Source organism: Equus quagga, chromosome 1 (genome assembly GCF_021613505.1).
Source record: "Equus quagga isolate Etosha38 chromosome 1, UCLA_HA_Equagga_1.0, whole genome shotgun sequence".
Taxonomy (NCBI): domain Eukaryota; kingdom Metazoa; phylum Chordata; class Mammalia; order Perissodactyla; family Equidae; genus Equus; species Equus quagga.
In genome coordinates, this window is record NC_060267.1 from 137,273,460 (window position 1) to 137,294,485 (window position 21,026).

A 21,026-nucleotide genomic window follows, 5' to 3' on the forward strand; every position below is an offset into this window, starting at 1 on the left:
CAGGGTAGGGGTTTGGCTTCAGCTGGCCTGACCCTGTCATCTTGCAGGCTTGGAGGTGCCAGAGAAGGTGGTACTACCCTCTGATGTGACCCGCTACCAGTTGGATGGGCTGCAGCCAGGCACTGAGTATCGCCTCACGCTCTACACTCTGCTGGAGGGCCGCGAGGTGGCCACGCCCGCCACTGTGGTCCCCACTGGTGAGGGCTCTGTGGCCCTGGCCAAGTAAAGGAGAAGGTACAGGGGCCCTAGGCTGCCTCTCATGCTATGCTCTCCAACAGGTCCAGAAATGCCTGTGGGCCCTGTGACGGACCTACAGGCAACCGAGCTGCCTGGGCAGCGGGTACGAGTGTCCTGGAGCCCAGTTCCCAGTGCCACTGAGTACCGCATCACCGTGCGCAGCACCCAGGGTGAGGTGGACACAGCCAGCACCTAGACGCACACAAAAGTTCCAGCTCTCGGGGTCTGATTGCATCCTCATCCCATCTCCTTCCACTCTTGGGTCTCTACAGCCTCCTCCTGTCTCCTTGTCCATCCATCTCCCAAGATGGCACTGAGCCCAGACCCATCGCAGGGCCTGTCTGCCCCCTGCTCTGCCCCAGCCTATATCCTCACCTGGGTCTCTCTCCACTCTCTGCCCTGCATCCCTGTTCATGGCTTTCACTCTTCTCCACAACCACAAGCTCAATGACCTGCCCTTCTGTTACCCTAGCTGTGACGACTGTCCCCACTGACCTCTCTCATCCAATGTCCCCGTCCAATACTGACCCCTGTCACCCCACATCCCTGCCTATCAATGACCTGTCGACTCAAATCACTGTCTACTGACTTCTGTCATCCTATATCCCATGTCCCTGTCCACTAACCCCTATCATCCTGTGTCCCATTCCTTACTGGCCTCTGTTATCCCATGTCACTGTCCATCACTCACTCCTTTTTTCCCATGTCCTCATCTCTCACCTTTTTCATCCCATGTCCCATCCCTCACTGACTGTTTTCATCCGTATCCCTGTCTGTCACTGACTGCCATCTCCCACATCCCTGTCTCTCACTGACCCCTGCCCACCTACCCTGCCTTCTCCCTTAGGGGTTGAGCGGACCCTGGTGCTTCCTGGGAGTCAGACAGCCTTTGACTTGGATGACGTCCGGGCTGGGCTGAGCTACACTGTGCGGGTGTCTGCTCGAGTGGGTACCCATGAGGGTAGTGCCAGCATCCTCACTGTCCGCCGGGGTGAGCACTGAAGGAGGGTTGTGAGGGACAGCTGCCTGACTCACCCCAATCCTGATCTTGACCCCTGACCTCTGTCTTTAACCCTCAGAGCCAGAAACTCCACTTGCTATCCAGGGGCTGCGGGTCATGGCGTCAGATGCAACGTGGGTGAGGGTGGCCTGGGGACCTGTTCCTGGAGCCAGTGGATTTCGGATTAGCTGGAGGACAGAGGATGGTCAGTGTGGGGTGTGTGGGAGGATTGTTGAGGGGAACCATCAAGATATGGGAGACTAAGGGGACAGGCAGGAGCCATGCCAACACTTCCCTCCAACCCTAGGTCCAGAGTCCAGCCGGACATTGCCCCCAGGATCTACTGCCACGGATATCATGGGGCTGCGGCCTGGAACCTCCTACCAGGTGGCTGTGTCGGCACTGCGAGGGAGAGAGGAGGGCCCCCCTGTGGTCATCGTGGCTCGAACTGGTCAGGGCCTGACGCAGCCCCTTGGCTGTCTACCTCCAGAGCCCCTTCTGACCCCCATGCCTCCCATCTCGGACCCTTGCTTCTCCCCAAAACTCCAGTCTCCCCCTTCAGACTCCCACTGTCTCCTGCCTTGGAACCCCTGCTCCCGCTTCAGTCTCCCTTGCCTCCTCTTAAGCCCGCCTTCTTCAGGTTCCTCTGCCTCTCCCCTAAGACCCCGCTGTCTCTGCCCTCGGATTTCTACCATCTCATCTCTCAGACCCCCACTGCCTTTTCTCCTGGACCCGATTCTCCTCTTCAACTTATACTTTCTCCTTTATCAGACCCCCCTCAATGCCTCCTAACACCTCTATCAGAACCCCACTACCTTCTCTGTCAGACCCTCTTGTCTCTCGGATTCCTCTCACCTGCCACCTCAGATGCCCATCTCCTCTCCTTCCCCCATCTGCTCCATTCACTACCTCCCCTGTGAGATCTCTGCCTCCTGTTAGATTCCCATAGCCTTCCCCTATTAGATGGCCCCCCAATGCCTCCCCCACCAGACTCTCCACTGCCTCTCCCCCCAGACCCACTGGGCCCTGTGAGGACAGTCCATGTGACTCAGACCAGCAGCTCATCTGTCACCATTGCCTGGAACAGAGTTCCTGGTGCCACAGGATACAGGATCTCCTGGCACTCAGGCCACGGTGGGGACCTGGGGTTTTGGAAGGGACCAGAGGTTTTGGAGGGTTGTGGGGGGTAGGTCTGTGTGGAATGGAAGCTGGGAGTTTCTTAGGGGTCTAGGTGGGGCATTGGAGGGCAGAATCTGGCTAGTCCCAGAACTGCCTCCATCCTCACTCCCAGGCCCAGAGAAATCCCAGTTGGTTTCCGGGGAGGCCATGGTGGCTGAGCTGGATGGGCTGGAGCCAGATACTGAGTACACAGTGCACGTGTGGCCCCATGTGGCTGGTCTGGAGGGGACCCCCGCCTCTGTGGTTGTGAGGACCAGTGAGTAGACCCTGGCCAGCTGCCAACCACATCCCATTGGCTATCCCACCCTGCTCTGTATTCGTGACTGCTCCAGCTGCCCACTCCATCACTGCTCAATGACTTCTCTTCCCACACTGACCTACCCCACATTGACTAAGTGTCCACCCACAGTGACCTCCTGTCTGCTGTGCACTGCCCACTCCAAGGCACTGACCTCTTCCCTCTCAGGGGTTGCCTACATTGACCTGTCCACACTAACCTCACACTAATCTTCAGACTTCCCTCCATAGACCATGCCTGAACTGCCACCCTGTTCTCTGCCAGTCAGTGGCCCCTGACCCTTAACCTGCCTCTGTCCCCAGACCCTGAGCCCGTGGGCAGTGTGTCGAAGCTGCAGATCCTCAATGCTTCCAGTGATGTTCTACGGGTCACCTGGGTGGGGGTCACTGGAGCCACAGCCTACAGACTGGCCTGGGGCCGGAGCGAGGGTATGATTCCCTGACATTGCCCTTGTCCCTCCTGACGGGGATTGCCCTCTCTGATCAGCCACTCCCACCCCTGACCGTTGTCCTATGCTCGCCTGGCCAGGTGGCCCCACCAGACAGCAGATACTTCCAGGAAACACGGACTCCGCAGAAATACGGGGCCTCGAAGGAGGCGTCAGCTACTCGGTGCGAGTGACTGCTCTTGTAGGGGACCGTGAGGGCGCGCCTGTCTCCATTGTCGTCACCACGCGTAGGCGGGGCTTGGGTTGGGGCGAGCCTTGGATTGGTGGTCTGGACGGTTTGGGGGCGGGGTTTGTGCTCGGTGTTGGAAAAGGGACCAGGATTGGTGGTGAGCCTGGAGGGGCGGGGTCTGAGGGGGGAAGAGGGATGAAGCCTGGGGTAGTCAGAGGGACCAACTGGGGGCGGGGCATGTTCCAGGATTGGTCTGGAATTGGCGCAGGGCCCAGTAGGGGCGGAGCCTCCCTGATTGCCCTGCTTTCTCTCAAGCGCCGGAGGCTCCGCCAGCCCTGGAGACCCTTCGTGTAGTGCAGAGAGGGGAGCACTCGCTGAGCCTGCGCTGGCAGCCGGTGCCCGGAGCACAAGGTTTCCATCTGCGTTGGCGACCCGAGGGTGAGAGGTGCCCCGGTTGGGGGTTAGGGACCAATGGGGGCGGGGCTGTGGGCGGGGTCGGCGAGGTGGGCGAGGTTAGTGGGAGTGGGTAGAGTCTGTCAGTGGGGGTCTGCAGGATCTCCGTAGGGGAGATGAATCGGGTCTGGTGGGTGGGATCAATGAGGGTCAGTCGGGCACGGGCAGTAAAACGGGCAGGATCAGCGAGAACGGGAAAGATCAATCAGAAGGGTCGACTCCGTCAGCAGGGTCAGTCAGTGAGGCTGGCGGGGTCATCGTCAGTAACGTAGGTGGGGGTCAGTAAGGTGGGTGGGTCCATTAATGCTGGTCTGTGGCATCTTCCCATGTGCCTCTTGCCCTCACCCTCCCAGCTGTCCCAGGTGGCCAGGAACAGTCTCGGGTCCTGGGACCGGAGCTCGGTAGCTACGAACTGGACGGGTTGGAGCCAGCGACCCCGTACCGCGTGTGGCTGAGTGTCTTGGGGCCCGCTGGAGAAGGGCCCCCGGTGGAAGTGACTGCATACACTGGTATGCTCTTCTTCCCGCTGATGACCTACCCTGATTTCCTGCATCCCATGACCCTGAATGACTCCTCCTGTAGCTCCCCTACCACTTCTGACCTTGGGATGATCCCAACTTGACTTCCCATGACACTTTCTTCACTAAGATGAATCTGCCCCAGGATCTCCTTAGATCTCTCCCCTCTGGGTTCTCAGAACACAGACTCTGATCCTTGGTCTTTGGTTCCTCCTTCAGAGTCACCTCGTGTCCCAAGCACTGAACTGCGTGTGGTGGACACCTCAATTGACTCAGTGACTCTGGCCTGGACCCCAGTGCCTGGGGTGTCCAGCTACAGCCTGTCCTGGCGGCCACTCAGAGGCCCTGACCAAGGTGAAGGGGAGGCCAGGGTTGGGGTGGGCTGGCAGTTGAGGCTCCACGGAGGGCCTCTTGTTTAACTGAGTTCTGTCCTCTGCAGAAATGCTTGGGGCCTCACAGACACTTCCAGGGATATCGAGCTCCCAGCGGGTGACAGGACTAGAGCCCGGCATCTCCTATATTTTCTCACTAACACCCGTCCGGGAGGGTATACAGGGTCCTGAGGCTTCTATCACACAGAGCCCAGGTATGGTGGGCACAGTGGGAGGGGCATAAGGGGGTAGCTAGATGGGCTGACCGCTTCAGTAACTCAGCCCCCTTCCTGCAGTGTGTCCTCATGGCCTGATGGACGTGGTGTTCCTGCTCCATGCCACTCGGGACAATGCTCATCGTGCAGAGGCTGTGAAGCGAGCCCTGGAGCGTCTGGTGTCTGCGCTTGGGCCTCTTGGGCCACAGGCAGTCCAGGTTTGGCCCCAGAGGCAGCCAGAGCCTTACCTGTTCCTGCCCTTCCCCACCCTAGGCTCTACACCAGCTACCATTTCCCTGCCCCACCATGGGTCTCAGCTTTCTCCCAGCCCTTCCCCAGACTCCAGATCTGCTCACCTGCTGGTTGGCTCCCTATCCTACCATCACTGCTGACCACCTAATAGTTCAGGTTTAGTCATACACCCCAGGCTCTGTGTCTTCACCCAGGCTCTCTGTCCCCCATCCCTGCTCTGTCATCCTCCACAGGCTCTGTGTCCCCCCCTACTCTAGATTGGCCTCCTGTCCTACAGTCACCGGCCCTCTCCACTGTTCCCGCTGAACAGCTCCCATGACCCTGGTGTCATCCTGCAGAAGATCCGCAGCATCCCCTACATGGACCCAAGTGGGAACAACCTGGGTAGGATCTGCAGGGAACATGGACTCTTGGGGCTGACGCCATTGGGAGCTTGGTGCCCCTGGATTCTGACATGTCCTTTCTCCCAGGCATAGCCGTGGTCACAGCTCACAGACACCTGATGGCACCAGATGCTCCTGGACGCCGCCAGCATGTGCCAGGGGTGATGGTTCTGCTAGTAGATGAGCCCTTGAGAGGTGACATCTTCAACCCTGTCCGCGAGGCCCAGGCTGCTGGTGAGGAGCAGGGCTGATGAGGATGAGCCTGGGAATAGGGCTTGCCCCAGCAAGATGGTCATGCAGGCTGCTGGACCCCTCCTTAGGGCTCAAAGTGATGATGCTGGGCTTGGTGGGAGCTGATCCAGAACAGCTGCGTCGCTTGGTGCCAAGCACGGACCCTGTCCAGAACTTCTTCGCAGTGGATGATGGTCCAAGCTTGGACCGAGCAGTCAGTAGTCTAGCAACAGCCCTGTGTCAGACAGCTTTGGCCACCCAGGTTTGAAAGGGGCCTCTGGGGGGCTAAGTGGTATAGAAAAGGGGATTTGGGGATTCTTGATAGAACTGCCTGGCCTCAAGGAGACCTTGTGTCCACAGCCACAGCCAGGGCCTTGCTCGGTGCATTGTCCACAGGTAAGTGTCCAGGGTTGAGAGGGTGGGCGAGGGCACCCCTGGAGCTAGCCACTCTGACCCTCATTTGACATGCCTTTCCCCAGGGCCAGAAAGGGGAGCCTGGAGAGATGGTGAGCGGCCTTAGTGGGGGGTAAAGAATGGGTTGGAAGTCAGTGGGGCAGGGGGAGGTTGGCAACACAGGGCTCACTGATCACCTTTCCTAGGGCCTGAAAGGACAAGCTGGGCCTCCTGGCCCCCCTGGCCTGCCGGTGAGTGCCTCCCCACACCTGTCCTCTGCGCCCTGACTGACATACAGCCTCCTCACCTGCTCTCTCCTCTCAGGGCAGGATTGGTGCTCCTGGCCCCCAGGGACCCCCTGGAAGTACTATTGCAAAGGGCGAGCGGGTGAGTGTGAAGACCATTGAGGTTCCCCTAAGACACTCCTCGAAGTTTCCTCAGGGTTTTTAGAAGTGAGAAGGAAAAAGCAGAGTTAGAACCACAGGATATTCCTAGAAGCCTAAGTGGACATTATAAACCACACTAGGCTTTGGGGAAGGGTCTGAAGTAGAGGGGCCAGTGGGGTTTTGAGATCCCCTGGAGAGCCTGGATGGAAATTCTAAGTCCTAGAGTCAGGGAGGGCCCTCCGCCTCATCACTGCCCTTGTGCCTGGAGTCAGGCTCCATTCAGCTTGAAGAGGCCACTTCTCTGCCCCACTGCTTCACCCCCAACAACACTCGGGGGCTTATGGTGGTGAGGAGTCCAGATGAAGAATAGTCTGGGCTACTCCAGCAAACCAGGGGCACTGAGGGAAGGTCCCTTCCTGCCCTGACCTCTTTGCCTCCTTAGGGCTTCCCTGGGGCAGATGGGCCTCCAGGCAACCCTGGCCGCCCTGGGATTCCTGGAACCCCTGGCCCAAAGGTGAGCAAGCTTTGCCCTTGCAGGTCATGTGGTGGGGCACTTTGCTTGAGTGGTTGGGGTGGTCTGACTCTGGCTTCCATTTACAGGGCTCCCCAGGGTGGCCCGGCCCTCGTGGAGAACCGGTAAGTTGCTCTTCCTTCTTTACTCTCTCAGCATTTTCCCAAAGTTCTTTCTGCAGGATGGGGACCTGGGATGGTAGGGCAGTGTTGGCCCATGGGGGCCCACCCTGAGATGCGCCTGAGACCAAGCATCACACTTTGCTATGTTTTGTCCTCAGGGAGAACGAGGGCCTCGAGGCCCGAAGGGGGAGCCGGTAGGTGAAGGGGGAAGGGAGGGAGCCAGGATGTCCCAGGGAGGAACAGGGTTGTCCCAGGCAAGACACTGTGTAGGGGCTAAGGCGTGATAAGGACTAGCTGGGGCACCTCTAGGGGCTTCTCCCACTTCAAGGCTCCCATACCCTGCATCCTGTCCACTCCTCTCTGTCCCTGCAGGGAGAGCCTGGGCAAGTCAGAGGAGGCGATGGCCCAGGGCTTCCTGGGCAGAAAGGGGACCCTGGACCTCCGGTAAGTTCTGGGGTCTGTGGGGGGCAAGTGATGTGTGATGGGGGAACCAATGTGGGGGGAGTAAGGGTCTATGAGGTTGTACTTTATACTTTGTCTCCTCCACCAGGGCACCCCTGGATCTCGTGGCCCACTGGGGGACCCAGGACCCCGTGGCCCCCCAGGACTTCCTGGAACAGCAGTGAAGGTAATGGCATGACCACCATATGGTCTCATCATCTCCATGTGAACCAGTGACCTGGGGACCCCATTTGAACCCATATAACCCCTATTGGTCACTCTGAGCCTATGTGACCCCTTGACCCTCCATAATTCCTCAGTTCCTCCATGACCTTTGTAATCCAATTTGACCCCATGACCCTCATTCCTCCTGGTATCTTGGGGAGTGGAAGTGTCGTCCAGGGTCATAGGGTCATGATCTGTCTTCTAGGGTGACAAAGGTGATCGTGGGGAACGGGTAAGTGAGGAGCAAGGTATGCTGGGGGTGGCTTGGGATCTGGATCCCACTAGCCATCCCCTGACCTGCTGTTCTCTCCCAGGGTCCCCCTGGACCAGGTGATGGCGGCACTGCTCCAGGGGAGCCCGGGCTGCCGGTGAGGGGGACTTGAGGTTTTGCTGGGGACCCTGGGGGCCATGCTCAGGGGTATAGATGGAGGGGCTGAAGGCTCTGCTGGGGCAGTAGGTGCATGCTAGACCTCACAGTTTGGGGCTCACATTTTTTACTCACTTCCTCATAGGGTCTTCCTGGAAGCCCTGGACCCCAAGGCCCAGTTGGCCCCTCTGGAGAGAAAGGAGAAAAGGTAGGAGACATGACTTCTTGGTGTCCCAGTTCTGGGGCAGAAGGCTCTGAGTGCTGGGGGGCACGGCCTCCCCTGGGTCTTCCACCCGTCTGTTTCTCCTTCAGGGTGACTGTGAGGATGGAGCCCCAGGTCTCCCAGGACAACCTGGGACCCCCGGTGAGCGGGTGAGTGCAGGGGTCAGGGGTTCTGAATGTAGTGGGCATAGCTCCTGCCCTGACCCTCAGCCGTCAACCCTCTACTCCATTCTTATGCCCAAACTGAAATCTCTGAACCTCTTCCAGGGCCTACAGGGACCTCCTGGAAATGTTGGCCCCAAAGTAAGTGCCATTTTGGAAGGGGTCTGGTATGAGGGGTGACACATTGTGACCCTTATAGGATTAGGGGAGGTGGGAGAACCAGGAGATAAGGATTCTCTCCAGGTCAGAGGTTGTGGTTTCAGAGGTGGGAGGGTTGGAGTTTGAAGCACCTTGTCTGGGGTTTGACAGTCAAGGCCCCTCTCCTATCTCTCTCCCCTCAGGGTGACCGAGGACTAACAGGGAGTGTGGGTGAGACTGGAGAGAAGGTAAGTGCAGCCCGGGGTGCCCTCAGGGCCTTGGAGGATCTGGGGCCAGACTCAGCACCAACCCATGCTGTTCCATCAGGGTGAACGTGGATCCCCTGGCCCGGTTGGACCCCAGGTGAGCCCACTGACCCCAATGCTAGTGCCAGCTGACCTGGGCTCTGTGACCCCTCCTGGTTCTGTCTTCTCACCTTTGACCTCGACTGCCCTGCCCCTCCAACCCTCCTCACATGACTCCTGATCTCTGCTGATGTGGGCTATAACCCTCAACCCCAGGGACTCACTTTTAGCTTTCTGACCTTGCTGAACTGACCTTCACTTCCACACCTGGTCTCTATTCTGCCGAGTTTGACCCCTGCTGACCTAAATCCTGGTCTTCTGTGACCCCTCTCCAGCCCCTACCCCCAACCTCTAGCCCTTGTTTGCCATAACCCCCTGCCCCCACCCACCTGGACCAACATTTCTGCTCCTCTTTCCAGGGGCTGCCTGGAGTTGCTGGACGTCCTGGAGCTGAGGGTCCTGAAGTAAGTCTGTGACTGTGGTGGGACCAGGAGTGGGGCTTTCATGTGTTCTTCCCCGTCCTGGGCTCATGCTTTCTCCACATGCAGGGGCCACCAGGACCCGCTGGCCGCCGAGGAGAGAAGGTGGGTCATGGGCTGGGGGCCAGTCCCCTCTGCTTCCAGGGATGCTGGCAGGTGGGAGACCGAAACCTTGGGTTTCTAGGTGGGTCTCTGACCCATCCCTGTCTCTGTCCTTTCTCTACAGGGGGAGCCTGGTCTCCCTGGGGTGCCTGCTGTAGTGGTGAGTAAAGGGAGAATGGGGTTCTGAGCACTGTGCAGCTCCTTGAACAGTGACCCACCTGTAAACTGGTGTTCCACGCTGTGACCCCATAACCTTGGGACCCTGGGTAGCCTCAGAGTTCTGTGACTCTCCTTATGCTATAATGCACCTCCTGACTCCTGGCGTGATCCTGTGACCCCATGACCACCATACAGCTCATGAGCTCTGTGTAACCCCTGCCCTGCTTCCAGCGGTGACCCTGTGACCTCTGGACAGACTGAGCTCTGTGACTTCCAGTTTTATATAATCTCAACTCCAATCAAGGCTATATGATCCCCAGGCAAGGCCAAGCTATGTCTGTCCTGTTTGTTTTCAGGGACCTGCTGGTGCTGGACCCAAAGGAGAGAAGGTAAGTCTGTAAGTCTTGCGAGAGTGAAGAGAGGGTGAACAGGGTTGAGGTCAAGACCATAGGGCTTGCCTCTGGGCATGCCTAGAGGCCTCTGGAAGTCATGAGGGTTGTGGCATGATTGCTGGGGGTCATGGAGCCTGGGGCTGGCGCTAATGGTCTTTGTCACCTCCAGGGAGATGTGGGGCCCACCGGGCCCAGAGGAGCCCCTGGAGTCAAAGGGGAGCGGGTGAGTGAAAGGAAAGTGTTTAGGGGGAATACTGGTAAAGGTTGTGCCCCTCTGACTTCTGATCTTTCCACCCACAGGGCCCACCTGGCTTGGTTTTTCCTGGAGACCCTGGCCCCAAAGGAGACCCTGGAGACAGGGTAAATAAATATGGGGATGGGGAGTGTGACAGAAGGAGATGAGGTGGTACCTGGGACCCCCAGCTAAGTCCTGTTCCCCTTTCCCATGCCCTGCAGGGTCCCATTGGCCTCACTGGCAGAGCAGGACCCCCAGTAAGTACCTGTGACCTTGGGTAATGTCAAGATTTCTGGGGTTGCCTCCCCTCAAGAGCTGGCTGCTATGTGCAGCCTTACTCTTGCCTGCTCCACAGGGTGACTCAGGGCCTCTTGGAGAAAAGGGAGACCCTGGGCGGCCTGGCCCCCCAGGACCTGTTGGCCCCCGAGGACGAGACGTAAGAGGGCTGGATTCCAGGAGTCCCAGGGGTTAGGGGAGTAGGGTGTGGCTGGCATCACTGGACGTCTTGGGACCAGGGCTGATTCTCATGTCTCACAGGGTGAAGTTGGAGAGAAAGGTGACGAGGGCCCCCCGGTGAGTCTCCTTCCCACTGTGGTTTCGATCCTTTACCCTTGAAGTATGATCCCGGTGGGCTGGGGGCTCTACCAGATCCTTCAGTCCATCTCCCTACTTCCTGTCCAGTTGGTGCCCAGGCCCTTTTCTGCCCCCACTCCCTCAGTTACTTTGAGCCTAACTCACCCGCTCAATGTATGGCTTTCTCTCCATCACAAGGGTGACCCAGGTTTGCCTGGAAAAGCTGGAGAGCGTGGCCTTCGGGTGAGCCTTGGCTGGGAGAAGTAAGGGGTGATGGGAGAATCTATAGGAGGTGGGCATGAAGGTGATAGGAGATTCTGGGGGGGGAGAAAGTGTGATAGGAGAGTCTGGAGGGAGGTGATGGGAGATCCTGCAGGGAGGCTTGCAGTGATGGGAAACTCTGGCCTGGTTTTAAGGGTAATGGGGAACCTGGGGCAGTATGAGGCATCTTGGGGGAACCTGCAAAATCTCAGACCACCTGCTCTTCCCAGGGGGCACCTGGAGCTCGGGGGCCTGTGGGTGAGAAGGGAGACCAGGGAGATCCTGGAGAAGATGGACGAAATGTGAGTCCTAACCTCTGACCCCTGACCCTTAACCTCAACCCCCAACATCCAATTCCCACCCCCAATCCTGCCACCCCAACATTGCAATACCAAACCCTCACTATCCTCATTTCCTCTAACCCCTTCATCACAACCCCCAAAGGCCACCAGGGTCCCCATGAGTCCTTAAGGTACTTCTAAAGCTCCCTGAAACTGCCCCCTATCCTCAGTGACCCTGACTCTCTGACTTTCTCCAGGGCAGCCCTGGACCATCTGGATCCAAGGGTGACCGTGGGGAGCCGGTGAGTAGTGCTGGTGTTCCGGGTTTGGGAGGGATGGAGATTTCCACAGCTCGATCTGATTGATGTCCACCTGAGGGGCCTGGACGTCGAGGTGGGGAGCACTGATGGCCACCTCCAGGCCTGTCCTGCCTTCTAGGGATTGGCATTGGGGTGCTGCAGGGAATCTGGGAGCAGAGTTGAGCCCGGGGCAAACCTGTGCCATGCCCTGCGACCAAGGGCTCCTGTTGACTACAATTCTTTTCTTTCCCAGGGTCCCCCAGGACCCCCTGGACAGCTGGTAAGGGTTGAGTTGGGTCTGGTGCTCTTCTCCCTTACCTACTCCTGTTGGCTCCACACTGTGTCCCCTCATCCCTTCCACTGACTCCCACATCCCCCACTGCCCCCTAATATTTCCACTGATCCCATAGCTCCCATTGGCCCCATCTCCCCTCACCAACTCCATTTCCTCTCGTTGGATCATTCTTCTCATTGGTCATTCCCTCCCACAGGTGGACACGGGACTTGGAGCCAGAGAGAAGGTATCAGGGCCTGTGGGTGGAGTGAAGCTGTGAGCATAGGAAGGCATCCCTGTGCCCCCAGCACAGGTTCTGCCTGGGGTGTGCCTGTGGCCCTAGTGCTGTTCCCTCAACAAGCTTGTCTCTGCTACAGGGAGAACCTGGGGACCGTGGACAGGAGGGTCCTCGAGGACCCAAGGGTGACCCCGGTCCCCCTGGAGCCTCTGGGGAGAGGGTGAGTGTGGTTGGTCCCGTGGGGATGTGTGGGCCTGGGAAAGCCTGCTCTGATTTCTTCCTCCCTCTCTCCTCAGGGCATTGCTGGACTTCGGGGGCCCCCAGGCCCACAGGTAAGCGATGCACTTTGCCTGATCACACAAACCCCCTTCTTGCCTTCATCTCTCACTGACCTTGTTCCCTCCAGGGGGACCCAGGCATCCGAGGCCCAGCAGGAGAAAAGGTGAGAGGGTACAGAGGTTTTTTGACTATGAGCCTGGGCTCTCAGATCCGTCTCATCCTTTGAGGCCTCTTGCCACTCTGTTTCCTCAGGGTGACCGGGGCCCCCCTGGCCTGGATGGCCGCAGTGGGCTAGATGGGAAACCAGGAACTTCTGGCCCCCCTGGGCTGCATGTGAGTCATGGTGATCACTGCCTTGTTGCGTCCCTTCCCTTGCCCCTTCGCATGACTCCAACCTCACCTGGGTCTTCTTGGTCTTGAGCTCTGGGGCCAGAGGGGTTATCTGTGTCTTCTTCTAGAATCCTGCTGGGTGGGGGATGTTACTGCCTTTAGGCCTTGGGTTCACAGGAACTAGTAACCCTGTCAGCGGGCAGTGCCCCTGACTGATGACCACTGCAGACTCCCTGACTTTAAGTCTCTTTTCAGGGTGCCACAGGCAAAGCTGGGGACCCAGGGAGAGACGTAAGTAAGGGGAGATGTTAGGGTGGAGGGCGGCTCAGGGGTCTAGTGTAAACTGCAGCCAGGTTGTCATAGTCACAGCATCAGTGGGAGTAGAAGGAACTGGCCCAGTCCTGTCCTTGGGAGGAGTCCCAGTCCATGACAGGCAGGTTTTAGTAGAGTCCTGCTTTCTGACCTTCTCTGCCTTGGGGGCCTTAATAAGTCCTCAAGTCCTGGGAGTTCTTCCCTTGGGAGTCTCAGCAGGGGTGCTCCTAACCCGTGGGGTCTCTGCCTAAAGGGATCTCAGTGGCACCTCTCAATTCTGGGGGTCTTCACACTGGAGGAGGATTTTAGTGGCATCCTCCCAGTCGATGGATGCATCCCAGGGGATATCTCAGTGGCCCTTTCAATCCTAACAAAGACTTTTTCCAGGGGCTTCCAGGCCTCCGAGGAGAACAGGGCCCCCCTGGCCCCCCTGGTCCCCCTGGAGCACTGGTGAGTCTCGGCTTTCATGTTACCCTTTTGCCCCTTACTGCCCTCACCCCAGCCCTGACTTCTGACTGATGATCTGTTCCCACAGGGAAAGCCAGGCGAGGATGGCAAGCCTGGCCTGAATGGGAAAAATGTGAGTGTCCAGGGCAGACACGGCAAACCGCCGAGAAACACCAGCAAATGTCCACAGCCCAGATGTCCAGATACACATGCAGCACCCATGCAGACATGTGCTGAGACTTGCCAACACCCACGTACCTAGCCCAGACATGCAGATACATCGTGAAACACATGTCCATATGCACCCACAGGCAGCCTCTCAGATAGTGAGTTAGGTGGACATGTTGACTTATGCCAGATGGGCTGACACCTGCTAAAATAACCCACAGCCACAGGCACAGATGAAGAGCCCTGGACACAGATTGAGAGGTGCAGACACGCTGGTGTGAAGCCACATTCGGGGACACTTGGAGACATGTTGACACACAAGCTCTTCCACCCAGCCTCAGATATGTGCTAAGACATGGACCCAGGGTCACATGTGGACCTGTGTTGAGCCCTGATGAGATACACATCCAAGGTTCTGACATGTGACACATGCTGGGACACACTGACGCAGTCACTCACATACAAATGGCCACACATATTGAGATACACAAAAGATTTGCAGACAGATACCAAGATGCACAGATAATTCTCAAGGCACTAGGGTCATGCAGACATGTGCATCCTGGGTATATATGTATAAGCCCATGCCCACATGCAGACACGAGTCAAGATGTGCAGATGGACGGAGACACCCACCAAGTGCCGCCTACCAGGACACAGTGAGCCATGCACAGGTACACGTGCTAATACACACATACCCAGGACATGTGGACACACACAAACCCAGAGATTCTTCAATGTAGAGTTACATCTAGAAAGCCAGAGACAGGAGGACATGTGCAGTCACATGTGGAGGTGAGCGGATGCACACAGGCACACCCTCAGACATGCAACAGTTCACTCAGACAGTCACAGGGTACACTCCAGGACACACAGAGGCTTGGAGCTACAGGCACATACAGTCCCCTGAGGTCTGCCAAGACAGTCTCTGCAGCCAGACACTGGTGAATGTCTGGGCTGATGTGTGTCCTCTGTCTGCAGGGAGAGCGTGGGGACCCTGGAGAAGACGGGAAGAAGGTAAAGCCTCTCACTGGGAGTCTGCTCTGGCCTTAGATTGGGGCCCTGTCTGAAGCACCCTTGTCTTCCTTAGGGAGAGAAGGGAGATTCGGGTACCCCTGGGAGACATGTGAGTGCTGGAGTCTTCTGCAACCTCTGACCCCTGACCCTGACCCTGTGATATATGGCTCTACTCCTTTCTGGGGTCTCAGAGTCCTGATGCTGGCTACATCCTCCACAGGGTGACGATGGTCCTAAGGGTGAGCGTGGAGCTCCTGGTAGCCCTGGACCCCAGGGCCCTCCGGGCCTCCCAGGGCAGGTCGGCCCTTCTGGCCAGGTAAGTGGCCAGTGTAGTTCTAGGACTTGACAGCAACAGAGGCCAAAATGTTCTCACCAGGTACCCTCCCGGGACACCATGATGCTGTGTGACCCCTTTGTGTTCTGTCATTTCTCAGGGTTTTCCTGGTGTTCCAGGAAGTGTTGGCCCCAAGGTGAGTGTGCTTGTGTTGGGGCGGGGCTGTGACAAGAGGCTGACCATGACTGGGGCATTTCCTCCACCTGATCATTCTTTATTCGCAGGGTGACCGTGGGGAGACTGGATCCAAAGGGGAACAGGTGAGGCCCCCACCTTTTTCCCATGCCCAGGTAGCCATAGCACCCATATATGCACACACATACCCAACAAACTGGGTTCAGCAGCTTTTTTCTTGGTGTCTCCAGGGCCTCCCAGGAGAGCGTGGCCTGAGAGGAGAACCTGGGAGCATGGCAGTGAGTGGAGATTGGGACCTGGTCCTTGACTTTTATTTGCCTGCCTTTGGGGGTCACCCCTCGATCCCCTTCCCCTTGCCATGAGGACTCACGGATTCGGTACTGTGTGCTCGGCCCCCTGCCCTATTGGGATTCCTGTAGCCTACACTCAGAGGAATCTGGGCAATGGGGATATGCCAGGGAGGGGCTCCCAGTGGCCTTGAGCTGCCTCAACTAAGGGCTAAAGGGTCCTCTGGGCATGAGGCCTGGGGAAGAGGGTATGGAGGCTGTTTCTGGGGGCAGTGTGGGGCAGAGGCAGGGCCTTCTCCTCTGTGGGCAGTCCCTTACCCAGCTTGTATCCCCAGAATGTGGAGCGGTTGCTGGAAAATATTGGCATCAAGGTAGGTTGTTTGGGGGCTGGGCATGGGCGCTGGTGGGGGCCCCATGGGGCAAATAGCATCCACAGAGCTGGGCCAGGGCATCGGTGGCTGCAGTGATGGGCCCTGCTCCTCTGACCCCTTGCTCTCACTCAGACATCTGTGCTGCGGGAGATCGTGGAGACCTGGGATGAGAGCTCCAGCGGCTTTCGGCCTGTGCCTGAACGGCACCGCGGCCCCAAGGGGGACCCAGGCGAGCGGGGCCCCCCAGGCAAGGAGGTGTGTGTAGCTGCTGAGTGGGAGGTGCCCTGTGGAGGATGTGGCTGTACAGCTACCAGCATTCATTCTTCTGCTCCTCCAGGGACCCATCGGCTTTTCTGGAGATCGCGGACCAAAGGGAGATCGTGGCGATCCCGGACCCCAGGGACCACCTGGCCTGGCCCTTGGAGAAAGGGGTCCCCCTGGACCTCCTGGCCTTGCCGGGGAGCCTGGAAAGCCTGGTATTCCTGGGCTGCCAGGCCCGGCTGGGAGTGTGGGGGAAGCAGGAAGACCAGGAGAGAGGGTGAGCCTGGGGGTTTGCTGGGAGGGCCAGGGAAGTGGGGTCAGGAGGAGCTGGACTCCCCACTCTGCTGTTTGCACTTCAGGGAGAACGGGGAGAGAAAGGAGAACGTGGAGAACAGGTGAGCTGGGATGGGGCTGCAAGGGGCAGGCTTGCCTGGGGGCCTTGCTGGGGCAGCCACCTCATTTTCCTTCTTTTCTGCAGGGCAGAGACGGCCCTCCTGGTATCCCTGGACCCCCCGGCCCCCCTGGCCCCAAGGTGATCACCCCAGCCCTGCCCTAGGCCTGTGACTGCTGTCACCAGGAGGCCACTGTTAGCTTGGGCCCCAGAAAATCCATGTGCTGTCTCTGACCCCATAACCCTCTGGGACCCTGTGATTTGGATGACCCTCCATGCCTCTGTGAAGACACATCTCTCCCCTGTGACCTTGTGCTTGTAGGTGGCCATGGACAGACCAGGTCCTGGACTCTCTGGAGAACAAGGACCCCCTGGACTCAAGGGAGCTAAGGTCAGTGTGTGCAATCAAACTGGGGGCTATCCCCTGCCATGGCACCAGGGCCTGGCTTGACATATTTTCCCTACAGGGGGAGCCAGGCGGTGATGGTGAACGAGGCCCCAAAGGAGACAGGGTGAGGCCTCCCACCCTACCATGTTTCCCCTCCTCTGTGGGAGCATATGGGGGTGGTATGTGTGTAGGCACATGGCAGTGATTGGAGGTTCAGGGCATGGCACTTTTTGCAGGGTGTGCCAGGCATCAAGGGAGACCGGGGAGAGCCTGGACAGAGGGGTCCTGATGGCAGCCCGGTGAGTCCTTGCCCTGTGGGCCGCATGTGTGCAAGCACACGGCTCTTACTTGTGTTGTCTGGACTGGAGTCTGCACTGCCTGGGACTGTCTAGGGGGAAGTTGGGATGGGGGAACGAGAACAGTGTGGACTTAACCTGGTTCTTTCCAGGGTCTGTTGGGAGAGCGTGGTGTGGCTGGGCCTGAAGGGAAGCCGGTGAGTGGTGGCAGGAACAGCCTGGCCTGGGTTCTGGGGGACAGCCACCCTCTGTTGTGTGCTGGCTGCCATATGCACATGTCACCAGTGACCAGTGATGAGGGTATTATGCCTGTGTGCCCGGGTGTGAGTGTAGATGCATTATGTCTGCAAGAGGCAGGCTGTGTGTGTGTGCACACAGGCCCATATGTGTTATCCATGAGGGGCAATTCATTGGTATATGGTGGTCTATGCCCACTGGGGGTGGGGTGTATAAGTGGGTCCCCCAGGAAAAGGCCTCCAGAGGGCAGGAACAGACCCAAGGGAGGCCCAGATTGAGGCTCAGGATCCCCTTTCTCTGTCTAGGGTCTGCAAGGTCCGAGGGGGACCCCTGGCCCAGAGGTGAGTACTCCCGAATCCTCACCCCTCCTACCCCCAACTGTGCCCAACCCCAAAAATGGGCAGAACTGCCCAGTGTCCCCAGTGTGGTGAGGCTGGCTCCCTCGTCAGACTCTTTCTCTCTTCTACAGGGTGGCCGTGGAGACCCTGGACCACCTGGTGCCCCTGTGAGTGATGGGTGGAGCACCGCTTGGTAGGGGTGGAGCAAGCATCAGTCCCCACTGATAAGCCAAGCCTTGTTCATATTAATCCCTGAGCCCAAGTGGATAACTCTGACCCCTGTCCCCTGCCCTTGACACTTTTCTCTAGGGTCTTGCTGGCCCCTCAGGACCCCAGGGACCTTCTGGCCTGAAGGTGAGTATAGATGTGTACTGGTGTGTGGCTGCAAGGTAGATGAGGCTCAGAGGAGCCTGTCCACACTAGGAGAACATCTGCCAACCTCCTGGGATGTCATTGCCCTACAATGAAGCTGAGCACTAAGGTGCCCCGTCCACGTGGGCTCTGCTTATGGGCTGGGGCTGAGGAGCCTCTTGTCCATCTGTGGGGTCATGCAATCTCTGGGTTTTTGGCAGGGAGAGCCTGGAGAGACAGGACCACCAGGACGGGTGAGTGGCCCAGCTCATGGGGTAGAGTCACAGGGAGCTGGGTAGGGTTGGCACTGCCCTGAACTTCTTTATCCCCCAGGGCCTGCCTGGACCTACTGGAGCTGTGGGACTTCCCGGCCCCCCTGGCCCTTCAGGCCTTGTGGTGAGTGAGTCCCCTGTGTACCCTGCAGGGACACTATGTCCCTGCTTTCTGGGTCAGTCTCATGTTCTCCCATGTACCACTCACGTCTGATTTGTCTCCCTCAGGGTCCTCAAGGGGCGCCAGGTTTGCCTGGACAAGTGGTGAGTCCTGGGGTCAGGGCTGGGCTCTGGGGGTCAAGAGTCAGCGGGTGGGCCTCTGACAGAGCTCCTCCCTCTCAGGGGGAGACAGGGAAGCCAGGAGCCCCAGGTCGTGATGGTGCCAGTGGAAAAGATGGAGACAGAGGAGCCCCTGGCGTGCCGGTGTGTGTTTCAGGGGGAGCTTGCTGCAGGCCTGTGATGGGGCCCTCTGCCTAGTTGTGTGTCTGGAGGATGAGGAGAGCTGGGGCAGCAGGGTCAGGGTGGTGGAGAGGCACTGAGTTCCTCATGCTGCTCTGCCACAGGGGTCACCAGGTCTGCCCGGCCCTGTTGGACCTAAAGGAGAGCCTGGACCCATGGGGACCCCTGGACAGGTGATCTTTGACCCCATCCTCTGCACCACCTCCTCTGCCCCATGCCCAAGCCTAGTCTGCACTTCCCATCCTAGATGGCAGGGTGGGCGTGGGGAGAAGGCAGGAGGCTAGGTAACTTACCAGGCATTCCCTACAGGCTGTGGTGGGGCCCCCTGGAGCAAAGGGAGAGAAGGTGAGTGTGTGGGAGGCCTGGGAAGAGGGGCTGGGTGGTGGGTGGGGGCTGAGGAATCCCACTGACCCCTCTCCCTCATCAGGGAGCACCTGGAGGCCTTGCTGGAGACCTGGTGGGAGAGCCGGTGAGTGTGGAGCCTCCAACAGCACATTCACCCACCCTCATGTCCCTCAACTTCCATAATATGCCCCATTTGACCCTGGGCCTCATGCCTCCCTCCTTGAGTCTCATCTGTTTGTAACGCTGATGCCCATATTGCCTTCTGATGCCCATCTCTACAGGGAGCCAAGGGTGACCGGGGACTGCCAGGGCCACGGGGTGAGAAGGTGAGATGAGCTTGGCCCCAGGGCCTGAGCACTGGGCAAGTAGGGGTCAGGCTGGGTGGTCAGACCCCCTCACCACTCTCTCTGTGCAGGGTGAAGCTGGCCGTGCAGGGGAGCCTGGAGACCCTGGGGAAGATGTGAGTCTGGGGTCTGGGCCAGTATGAGCCTGGGTGGAGGAGTGCAGTCATGGACATCAGGGACCATTCCTGGGCCTGTGCACGTGTCTGAACCTGAGCCTGGCCATATGTTCCAGCATTACAGGATCCTGCTCCCGGGAGAACACAGGGGTTATGCCTCTTGGCATCCACACTCCCAGAGCTCAGGGCCCCATCTTTGCTTCTATGTGCCTCTCCTAGGTCTTCTGTTTGTCACCATGTCTGAACACACACATAGCTCCTCTCTGATCTCCCAGGTCTCAGGCCACATTGAAGTTCCTGTGGGCCTCTCCTTTGTCATGTGTTTATGCTGCCCCTCTCCTCTGCCACATCTGTGCTCCATGTATCTGAGTTCATGTCTGTGGTCATGTTTAAGCTCCCTGGGATGCATGTGTCTGAGTTCCTGCTCCTGTCTGAGCTCCCATGGATCTGCACTCGCATCCACAGTCCTATATGTCTGTGCTCATGTGTAAGCTCCACGTGTCTGTGGTCATGCCTGAACTCCCATGTATCTGTGATCACATCTCAGCTTCCCTGTCTGTGCCCCCATGAGTCCATGGTCACATCTGAGCTCCAGTGAATCAATCCTTGGTCACATTTGAGCTCCCCTGAGAATATTTTTGGGATGTATCTAAGCTCTGGGCTCATGTTCACACCCTCTCAAGTGCTGTTTACTTTGGTTTTTTTTAGGGTCAGAAAGGGGCTCCAGGACTAAAGGGTAACAAGGTATGTGTGCCCTAAATCATTCCTTCTGAAGATCATGGTCCTGAGACTCCCTGAGCCTGCTCTGACCCCTCGTTCCCTTGAAGGGTGACCCAGGAGTCGGGGTCCAGGGCCCCTCTGGGCCAGTTGGTCCTCCAGGTCTGAAGGTAAGTCAATGCCCCATCACTAGTGGTGGGGGCAGCAGGCAGGGAGGCCCCTGGAGGTGGGAGGAAGAGGGCAGTCTGAGTCTAGTCCTGGGAAGGGGTCCTGCTGGGACCACTCCTCCGTTTGCTATCTCTGTTACAGGGAGACTTGGGCCCCCCTGGACCCCCTGGTGCTCCTGGTATTGTTGGATTCCCTGGTCAGACAGGCCCTCGAGGAGAGATGGGTCAGCCAGGCCCCAGTGGAGAGCGGGTAAGTGCGCTGGGAGCAGCATGTGGGGACGTGGGGACTTTTGGACCTCTGAATCCAGTAGTGGGTGAGGAAGAGAAGGGGGCCCAGGCCCTGCC

General features: G+C 58.3%; 1 protein-coding gene across 3 annotated transcripts in view; it reads left to right on the top strand.

The window, feature by feature from the left end:
• Positions 1 to 21,026, top strand: part of COL7A1 (collagen type VII alpha 1 chain) — a 32,879-nt gene that overhangs the window by 3,550 nt on the left and 8,303 nt on the right. For all 3 annotated transcript variants that reach the window (XM_046658751.1, XM_046658741.1, XM_046658759.1), the window contains 84 exons: positions 48 to 197; positions 279 to 407; positions 1,085 to 1,228; positions 1,317 to 1,442; positions 1,545 to 1,688; positions 2,252 to 2,371; positions 2,529 to 2,672; positions 3,017 to 3,142; positions 3,243 to 3,389; positions 3,647 to 3,769; positions 4,138 to 4,293; positions 4,522 to 4,656; positions 4,742 to 4,888; positions 4,970 to 5,106; positions 5,398 to 5,524; positions 5,611 to 5,757; positions 5,844 to 6,016; positions 6,115 to 6,150; positions 6,234 to 6,260; positions 6,354 to 6,398; positions 6,472 to 6,534; positions 6,976 to 7,047; positions 7,134 to 7,169; positions 7,325 to 7,360; positions 7,539 to 7,610; positions 7,717 to 7,794; positions 8,038 to 8,064; positions 8,147 to 8,200; positions 8,345 to 8,407; positions 8,512 to 8,571; positions 8,689 to 8,724; positions 8,925 to 8,969; positions 9,049 to 9,084; positions 9,446 to 9,490; positions 9,575 to 9,610; positions 9,732 to 9,767; positions 10,123 to 10,155; positions 10,328 to 10,381; positions 10,459 to 10,518; positions 10,615 to 10,650; positions 10,749 to 10,829; positions 10,931 to 10,966; positions 11,165 to 11,209; positions 11,458 to 11,529; positions 11,766 to 11,810; positions 12,061 to 12,087; positions 12,299 to 12,328; positions 12,459 to 12,539; positions 12,616 to 12,651; positions 12,726 to 12,761; positions 12,851 to 12,931; positions 13,184 to 13,219; positions 13,628 to 13,690; positions 13,776 to 13,820; positions 14,837 to 14,872; positions 14,946 to 14,981; positions 15,093 to 15,188; positions 15,307 to 15,342; positions 15,431 to 15,466; positions 15,572 to 15,619; positions 15,964 to 15,999; positions 16,132 to 16,254; positions 16,337 to 16,537; positions 16,620 to 16,655; positions 16,739 to 16,792; positions 16,974 to 17,042; positions 17,119 to 17,163; positions 17,276 to 17,338; positions 17,488 to 17,532; positions 17,878 to 17,913; positions 18,042 to 18,077; positions 18,220 to 18,264; positions 18,483 to 18,515; positions 18,595 to 18,657; positions 18,762 to 18,797; positions 18,876 to 18,956; positions 19,097 to 19,165; positions 19,302 to 19,337; positions 19,420 to 19,461; positions 19,619 to 19,663; positions 19,753 to 19,797; positions 20,506 to 20,541; positions 20,625 to 20,684; positions 20,824 to 20,931. In XM_046658751.1, coding sequence (XP_046514707.1) covers positions 48 to 197; positions 279 to 407; positions 1,085 to 1,228; positions 1,317 to 1,442; positions 1,545 to 1,688; positions 2,252 to 2,371; positions 2,529 to 2,672; positions 3,017 to 3,142; positions 3,243 to 3,389; positions 3,647 to 3,769; positions 4,138 to 4,293; positions 4,522 to 4,656; positions 4,742 to 4,888; positions 4,970 to 5,106; positions 5,398 to 5,524; positions 5,611 to 5,757; positions 5,844 to 6,016; positions 6,115 to 6,150; positions 6,234 to 6,260; positions 6,354 to 6,398; positions 6,472 to 6,534; positions 6,976 to 7,047; positions 7,134 to 7,169; positions 7,325 to 7,360; positions 7,539 to 7,610; positions 7,717 to 7,794; positions 8,038 to 8,064; positions 8,147 to 8,200; positions 8,345 to 8,407; positions 8,512 to 8,571; positions 8,689 to 8,724; positions 8,925 to 8,969; positions 9,049 to 9,084; positions 9,446 to 9,490; positions 9,575 to 9,610; positions 9,732 to 9,767; positions 10,123 to 10,155; positions 10,328 to 10,381; positions 10,459 to 10,518; positions 10,615 to 10,650; positions 10,749 to 10,829; positions 10,931 to 10,966; positions 11,165 to 11,209; positions 11,458 to 11,529; positions 11,766 to 11,810; positions 12,061 to 12,087; positions 12,299 to 12,328; positions 12,459 to 12,539; positions 12,616 to 12,651; positions 12,726 to 12,761; positions 12,851 to 12,931; positions 13,184 to 13,219; positions 13,628 to 13,690; positions 13,776 to 13,820; positions 14,837 to 14,872; positions 14,946 to 14,981; positions 15,093 to 15,188; positions 15,307 to 15,342; positions 15,431 to 15,466; positions 15,572 to 15,619; positions 15,964 to 15,999; positions 16,132 to 16,254; positions 16,337 to 16,537; positions 16,620 to 16,655; positions 16,739 to 16,792; positions 16,974 to 17,042; positions 17,119 to 17,163; positions 17,276 to 17,338; positions 17,488 to 17,532; positions 17,878 to 17,913; positions 18,042 to 18,077; positions 18,220 to 18,264; positions 18,483 to 18,515; positions 18,595 to 18,657; positions 18,762 to 18,797; positions 18,876 to 18,956; positions 19,097 to 19,165; positions 19,302 to 19,337; positions 19,420 to 19,461; positions 19,619 to 19,663; positions 19,753 to 19,797; positions 20,506 to 20,541; positions 20,625 to 20,684; positions 20,824 to 20,931 — 5,906 coding nt within the window. The remainder of the gene's footprint in view (positions 1 to 47; positions 198 to 278; positions 408 to 1,084; positions 1,229 to 1,316; positions 1,443 to 1,544; positions 1,689 to 2,251; positions 2,372 to 2,528; positions 2,673 to 3,016; positions 3,143 to 3,242; positions 3,390 to 3,646; positions 3,770 to 4,137; positions 4,294 to 4,521; positions 4,657 to 4,741; positions 4,889 to 4,969; positions 5,107 to 5,397; positions 5,525 to 5,610; positions 5,758 to 5,843; positions 6,017 to 6,114; positions 6,151 to 6,233; positions 6,261 to 6,353; positions 6,399 to 6,471; positions 6,535 to 6,975; positions 7,048 to 7,133; positions 7,170 to 7,324; positions 7,361 to 7,538; positions 7,611 to 7,716; positions 7,795 to 8,037; positions 8,065 to 8,146; positions 8,201 to 8,344; positions 8,408 to 8,511; positions 8,572 to 8,688; positions 8,725 to 8,924; positions 8,970 to 9,048; positions 9,085 to 9,445; positions 9,491 to 9,574; positions 9,611 to 9,731; positions 9,768 to 10,122; positions 10,156 to 10,327; positions 10,382 to 10,458; positions 10,519 to 10,614; positions 10,651 to 10,748; positions 10,830 to 10,930; positions 10,967 to 11,164; positions 11,210 to 11,457; positions 11,530 to 11,765; positions 11,811 to 12,060; positions 12,088 to 12,298; positions 12,329 to 12,458; positions 12,540 to 12,615; positions 12,652 to 12,725; positions 12,762 to 12,850; positions 12,932 to 13,183; positions 13,220 to 13,627; positions 13,691 to 13,775; positions 13,821 to 14,836; positions 14,873 to 14,945; positions 14,982 to 15,092; positions 15,189 to 15,306; positions 15,343 to 15,430; positions 15,467 to 15,571; positions 15,620 to 15,963; positions 16,000 to 16,131; positions 16,255 to 16,336; positions 16,538 to 16,619; positions 16,656 to 16,738; positions 16,793 to 16,973; positions 17,043 to 17,118; positions 17,164 to 17,275; positions 17,339 to 17,487; positions 17,533 to 17,877; positions 17,914 to 18,041; positions 18,078 to 18,219; positions 18,265 to 18,482; positions 18,516 to 18,594; positions 18,658 to 18,761; positions 18,798 to 18,875; positions 18,957 to 19,096; positions 19,166 to 19,301; positions 19,338 to 19,419; positions 19,462 to 19,618; positions 19,664 to 19,752; positions 19,798 to 20,505; positions 20,542 to 20,624; positions 20,685 to 20,823; positions 20,932 to 21,026) is intronic.